We start from the raw sequence: 6963 nt of genomic DNA, 5'->3' as shown, positions 1-6963 counted from the left end.
CTTGCATTATGCTGTGATGCTCGGAGTACCTTTCCCAGCCCTGCAGAAGAGCTGTGTGTGGCTCGAAAGCTTGTCTCTTTCATCAAGGGAAGTTGGTCCAATAAAACATATTATCTCACCTGCCTTGTCCCCCAAGAAAGACAGAGTTTAGCCCTAGATTGGATACAAGCTACCACTGGCTGAAGGTTGGGTTGAACAGTGGCAATTGCACATGCCCTTGAGCTATTCAACTTCATGAGAAATGGTACCCTCAAAAGCCTGTTGGCTGACTTTTCTGGGCATGCTCAGTGTAATCAGTTTAATTCATGAGCGTTAGGTAGGTGACTAACCTGAGACCTAGCTCTCTTGCCAACATCATTTTTAAAGGGAAAGTAGATGCCATGCATTAGCTATGATACATGTGCAGAGCTAGCACCAGCGCTGACTTTCGTTTTTCTGAGTGGGTGCTTCCACCGCTGCCCTGCCCCAAGGCTCCGCCTCTTCCCATCCCCACTTCGCCCCAGCTCTGCCCCCTCCCTAAGCACCTCCTACCCGCCGCCAAACACACCCACTATTTTTTTCCCATGGGTGCTACAGCCCCGGAGCACCCACGGAGTCGGAGCCTATGAGTGCTAGAGATCCCTGTGCCCAGATCAGAGCCATGGTATGACCCTGCGACCCAAAACATCCAGGTATACACACCTCTCTGCATTATTGCAACAATCTTTGCACAAAATAGGCCTTGTGAGGTATCATTTAAAAATGAATCACTTGCTGCTCAACCATACCATGGTGAAATGTATGTAGCAACACTATATGTAAACTTACGAGTTCCCCTGTATGATGTTACTAGAACATATTCAAGTCCAGACAACCTTGCCTCAGTAAAGGTGTGACATACGTCTGTCCTAAACAAAGGAATGCGTGTTTACCTCAATTTACCTATAAACAGGACTATCCAGACATCAGCGAGAGGAGATTGCAGAGAACAGAACAATTTGAATTTTAGCTAATACCAGCAGGGGGGAAAAACCATCACCACATGACCCCATGTTGCCTTCCTCACATAAACTTTACTTGGAGGAGTAACATTCAGGAGAATACATTGCAAAGGTTTACTGGTGTATAAAGACGGAGGGGCTGAATCTCAAGTGATAAGCAATTGAATCAACTGATTGGATACAATATTACTGTACTGATAAAAGTATATCGAGTGAGGTCTTTTCTGAAAGCTAATGACACACTGGTGATTAATAGCATTGTGAAATGTCCATATTAATGCGATACGAGGAAATATGGACACCTAATGATATTATGCTTTAAAGTTGGTGGCCAGACAAGGAGAAATAGGTAGGAGAGAAGGCAGCTATCTACCTGGCTGCAATGAAAGGTGAAATGCAAGTAGGGTGACCAGACAGCAAGTGTGAAAAATTGGGACGGGGTGGGGGGTAATAGGCGCCTATATAAGACAAAGCCCAAAATATCAGGACTGTCCCTATAAAATTAGGACATCTGTTCACCCTAAATGCAAGGTTTAACCAAAAACAATGGAATCCCCATTTACATAGAAATCAGCAGGGGGTTGGGAAGTCCACAGGAAGGGAAGTAGAGCATGAGGTCATCCTGCCTCTTAAAGCAAGGTCATTGAAATTTGGAAAACAAGGACCGAAGCCATCTTTGGGATCCTTCACTAGACAGACACAAAGGAATAGATCTCTTGCAAGCTCAGAAAGATGGGCCCTTCAACCAAGGGAGGGGTTGAAGTCTCTGGGAACTGAAGATAGGAAAGAAATCCACTTAGGAAAAGGTCTTTCACCCAGGTGGACAAGGGAAGCCAGCCCCTTGGCCTTCTGCAGAAAAGCCTGGCTGAGAGGAATTCAGCCCTGGCTGGCAAGAAGGAAGATTGCTGAGAGAAACCATCTTGAATAAAGCCCATACCTCGCTAGATTCAGTTTTTGACTTTTAGATGCAAATTTTCACTTTCATTTGCTTGTAACCATCTCTACTTTTATTCCTTTTCTCAGCATCACTTAACCTATGACCTTTTGTTAACACATTTGTTTGACATTGCACGTTGCCGAGCACACCGTTTGGGCAAAATTCAGGACAGGGAGTGCATTGGGGTCACCCTGCTGGTGGTAACCCAGGCTGGTAGAGAGCAGGGAGTGGGCCTGCTGTGTTGCTGGGATCAGAGTGGCTGGACCAGGGTGGCAGTTATACACAGACACTCAGGCTGTGACCTGCATGCTTGTTGCTGACTGTGACCGTCCCAAGCAGGGAGTTACAGTAACAAAGCATTGTGAAGCTCTCGGTTACAGGGTCAGAGGTGATGCATCCTCGAACCCTGTGACAGATCCCCAGATCTGGACAAAAAAACATTGGTGGAACCTCTCAACTTTGCAAAAAGCAGCTGTTGTCAGGGCGCTGTATCTCAGGAACCCCATATTCAAGAGACCCCAAATTTAGTTCACTAATCCTACCCCAGAAACCCATGAGGTACACCAAATATCAAGAGCAATCCGAGTAACCATGCAGGTTTTAGAGCACTTAGAAGAGACAAGCATTAAACAGAAAGCTGGTCCTAATGACAGCAGAGACTGGCAGCCCACTACAATTTCTCTGCTGTGTGGAGTCTCTCACGTCCAATATGATGTGAACTCTGCTTGAAACATTTGCCACATTATGGACGTTTAGGAGGTCTCTATCCTGGATTTGCAGAAGCCAGTTATGATCATAGCCCCAAGTGAAGAGTCACCCACATTCAGGTCCTCTTCGCTGTGTGGATTTTCTGATGTTTAATAAGATGTGAGCTCCGCTGGAAACTTTTCCCACAGTCCAGGCACTTATAGGGTCTCTCTCCTGTGTGGGTCCTCTGATGCGTAATAAGGTTTGAGTTGACACTAAAACTTTTCCCACAGTCAAAGCATTTATAGGGCTTCTCTCCCGTGTGGGTTCTCTGATGCACAATAAGGTGGGAACTCCGACTGAAGGTTTTCCCACAGTCCAAGCATTTAAAAGGTTTCTCTCCCGTATGGATTCTCTGATGCACAATAAGCTGTGAGCTCTGAACGAATGTTTCCCCACAGTCAGTGCACTTATAGGGCTCCTCTCCTGTGTGGATTCCCTGGTGTCTAATAAGGTGTGACTTCTGAGTGAAATTTTTCCCACAGATGAGGCACTTATGGGGTTTCTCTCCCAAATGGAGACTCTGATGTCTAATAAGGTGTGAGCTCTGTATAAAACTTTTCCCGCAGTCAAGGCATTTATAGGGTCTCTCTCCTGTATGGAGTCGTTGATGTGAAATAAGATCGGAGCTCTGAATGAAACTTTTCCCGCAGTCCAAGCATTTATAGGGTCGCTCTCCCGTGTGGTGTCGCCGGTGTGTAAGAAGGTTTGAGCTCAGGCTGAAACTTTTCCCACAGTCCAAGCATTTATAGGGTCGCTCTCCTGTGTGGGTTCTCTGGTGGGTAAGAAGGTTTGAGCTCAGATTGAAGCTTTTCCCACAGTCCGAGCACTTGAAGGGTCTTTCCCCTGTGAGCGTTCTCTGATGTCTAGGAAGGTGTGAACTGTCATTAAAACTTTTCCCAAACTCAGTGGATGTGTTTTTTCTCTCTCCCATTTGGATTCCTTGCTGGGATGTGGTTTTCTTGAGATTCCCGCAGCCTCTCCCACAACAAATAGATTTATCCACTTTTTTCCTAGCTGCCTCTCTTACAACTCTGGAAGAAATTCCCTTCAGTTCTTCCTGATAATGTCCCACGCAGTTACACTTGCTGAGGATTTTCTGCTGAGGATTCTCCTCCTTTGTTCTCACTCACTGTCCCATCACCTGCTGGGAGAGAGAGAGAGATACAATCCAGAGAGGAGTCATTCCATGGGCCGGAAAGAAAGGAGAACAACAAAGAGCTGAAACACAACATAATAACTGTTTAGGAGATTGAGGAATTGGATTCTGCCTCCCCATCCCATCCAAACACTCAGGGGGAAACAAAGTCAGGGCAGAAACTCCTGCCAGCTGTCAGGTCAGGTGGGAAGCCAGGAGTATATGATGTATGGCAGTGCAGTGTAGCCGTGTCGGTCCCAGGGTATTAAAGAAACAAGGTGGGTGAGGTAACATCTTTTATTGGACCAACTTCTGTTGGAGAGAGAGACAAGTTCATGAGTGCATGATGACAACTACTGGTTCAACCCTGGTTGGATTGAGGTGACGCAGAACTGGGGGAGTCTGTTCCCAAATAGAGCTGGGTTAAATTTTTTGGCCAGAGTTTAGTTGCTGAAGAACATAGTTTCAGTCGACCTGAAACTATTTGTGAATTTGATAGAACTCACCAAATAATTTCAGTCCCCCCCCACGACACCCCAAAATTGTGGAGGGACCGAGGCACCTTTCATAAAATGGCCAGAAGAGAAGATATTGGTGCTTGGGATGTGAAGAAGGGATTTGAATGTGGGTCTCCCAACATTGCAGGAGTACTAACGTCTTTGGCTAATAATGTTAAAAATTCTGACCTTATTTCTAATCAGAATTTGTCTGGCTTTAACTTCCAGCCATTAGTTTTTGTTACGCCTTTCTCCGCTAGATGAAAGAAATTTTAAGTAGCTGATATTTTCTCCCTGTAATCAAGTCAATAATTCATGGCAATAGTTCTGCAAAACTGAGGGAATTGTGTATTATTCAATAATTATAGGTGGCAAAACATCAGTGAATACTGAGATTTTTTTTTAATCAGGATTGATAAGTGAGCGAGAAAATGAGGCAAATCTATGAAAATTTACATATCTTCACTAATTAAACAAAAAAACCCAGCAAAATCTGATAGGTTTTTATATTAATAATGCATATGTAGATGAAAACAATAAGCAATATTTACACCGAGATTAATAATGTATAAATACAGAGAAATGAATCAAAATCAGATAGGAAATTATATCCAAATTCAATAAGAGAAAAAATCTGAAGGATGGTCCAGCAATGTTTGATTATTGGAGAGAAAGGTGGCCAGAGAAGATACTTATAAAGAGACACATCAGAATTGAAGGGTTTGGGCTTTTTTTTTTTTTTTCCTATATTACCTTCAAAAACTACATTAAGAAAATGTTATTACGGTTGCAAAGTCCACCACTCACAGCTAGGCTGGGCCAGAATAAAGGGTATCTGGGGAATATCGATTTCGTCCGCGCATTATACTGTAATACAATCTCTAAAGCTAGAATCACATACTGCACTGTTCATTAACACAGGACCCTGCCTCCTTGTAGCTGGGATGTATTTGCTGCAGGAAACATGTCCCTGTCAGCAGCTGAATAATGAAGAGATTTCTGTGGAATTCGGGGAGGGGGGGAGGCAGGGCAGGGAGGGAGGATGGATGGGAAGTAATGGGTTTGGTTTTTAAAGGAAGAATAACCACCATTCCACAAACACACCCTCTCCATTCCCCTCACTGCTTTTCCTTCGTTCTGCCTCCAGATTCACCCCCTTCCCTTTCTGACAATCCAGAAACACAAAGGGGAAAACCCAGTGGGTGGGGCCCGTTCCTTTTTTCCCCTTCCCTGTTTCCCCTCCTGAATCCCCCAGTTTGGCCCCCGGAGCAGATCCCCCACAAAGGGGTGCTGCTAAGGCCAGATCAACCCCCAGGCAACTTCACACAGCTGCCAGATCGAGTCTCCTGGGGCCCTTTGTGCAGTGACTTTCCTGCCCATCCCTCCATCACCTGGAGTCTCCGGCTCAGGAGCTGGTGTTGGCAGAGCCTGGGGACGCCCAGGGGGCTAGTTCCAAAAAGTCCCTGGGCTGGGCACAGAAGGCGCTTTAATGAAGGTCTCGCCCCTGCCCAGCCCCGGCTGGGGAGCAGCAGCTGCTGGTATCTCCCCAGATGACAAGGCAGGAGACAGCAGCTCCTGACCCAGGAAGATAAACAGAGCCAGAGCAAACACAGCTTCCCCTCCCCTCCCCGCCGGAGCAAGAACCAGAGCCCTCTGGATACAGCAGCTGATGAAGCTCTCCACCCCCGAACCTAGCACAGCCCTGGCCCAGGAACGATCTGGGGCCAGAGCCCGTCTCTCTCTGCCCTTGAACCCTAGAAACCTGCAGAACAAATAGCAGACAGATCAGTGCCACTGAGAAACGCGTCCCCTGCAGCTCGGGGCTCCGGGCAGCCTCTCTAGGGCCAGATCCAGGGCTTCATCTGTAATGTAAGAGGGGCTGGGGGCTCAAGCAATTTTTTTTACATTCATAACTGATGCAACAAGCCTAGAGGTGCCGGGACTCAGCTCTGGCACAAATTAAGCACTGCCAGACCCAGGCCCCCATTGCCCTGCGTCCCCTCTGATTTTGGAGACCCTTGGGAACAATCCCAGTCCCCATAGAAATCCCCCCGTCCGCTGTCCCCAGGATATTGAAGTCACCCCCTTTCCATCCCACACTGAGGTAGATGCTTTAATGCACAATGCGGCTGCACCCAGGGATGTGCGTGGGGAGGGGCAAGCAGGGACACGGGATCCCCCAGTCTGCGGGGGCACAGAACTCCTCTGGGGCCAGGGTGGCAGTGCTGGGGGAGAGCGAACTTCACCGGCCCCAGAACTGCAGAGAGAACCAGGCCCTCCGGCCGTGGGGGGTGGGTGAGGAAAGCCAGCTCCCCGGTCATGGGGGACACAGAAAGTGCCCCTCCTGGGGGTGCAACCCCCGCCCACACCTAAACAGACATCTGGGGCTCAGTGACCATGTTCCCCTCGGTTCAGACCCATTCAGATTCCATGGCCCCCTCCCAGCACAGTGCGGAGCCAAAGCACAATCAAGGAATGTTCCTCTGACAAACTAAACAAACATGATGCATCCTGATTTGACCCCCATTCCCGAACCTGACCTGATCACCCAGCTAGAACAAGGGGAAGAGCTGGTGGTCCCCGATCTCCAGCGCGCTGAGGAAAGCTAGGAGAGGAACTTGCACAGGCAAAGTATCAATGAAATTGGTAGAGAAACCCTCTGAT

The 6963-nt window shown here is 47.5% G+C and overlaps 1 protein-coding gene across 2 annotated transcripts; it reads right to left on the bottom strand.

The window, feature by feature from the left end:
- Nucleotides 1-1032: 1032 nt before the first annotated feature.
- On the bottom strand, nucleotides 1033-5896 carry LOC101935782 (zinc finger protein 436-like). Of its 2 annotated transcripts, none has more exons than XM_042842888.2 (2): nucleotides 5691-5896; nucleotides 1033-3811 (listed from the first exon to the last, which is right to left on the bottom strand). In XM_042842888.2, the coding sequence occupies exon 2, from the start codon at nucleotides 3596-3598 to the stop codon at nucleotides 2741-2743; it is 858 nt and encodes a 285-aa protein (XP_042698822.2). In that variant the 5' UTR covers nucleotides 3599-3811; nucleotides 5691-5896; the 3' UTR covers nucleotides 1033-2740. The 2 variants fall into 2 exon arrangements, with proteins under 2 accessions (XP_042698822.2, XP_042698821.2); XM_042842887.2 differs by having other exon boundaries at nucleotides 1033-3808.
- Between the last annotated feature and the right edge of the window lie 1067 nt (nucleotides 5897-6963).

The sequence above is a fragment of the Chrysemys picta genome, chromosome 12 (assembly GCF_011386835.1).
Source record: "Chrysemys picta bellii isolate R12L10 chromosome 12, ASM1138683v2, whole genome shotgun sequence".
NCBI lineage: Eukaryota > Metazoa > Chordata > Testudines > Emydidae > Chrysemys > Chrysemys picta.
This window is presented reverse-complemented; position numbering and strand designations above follow the sequence as displayed.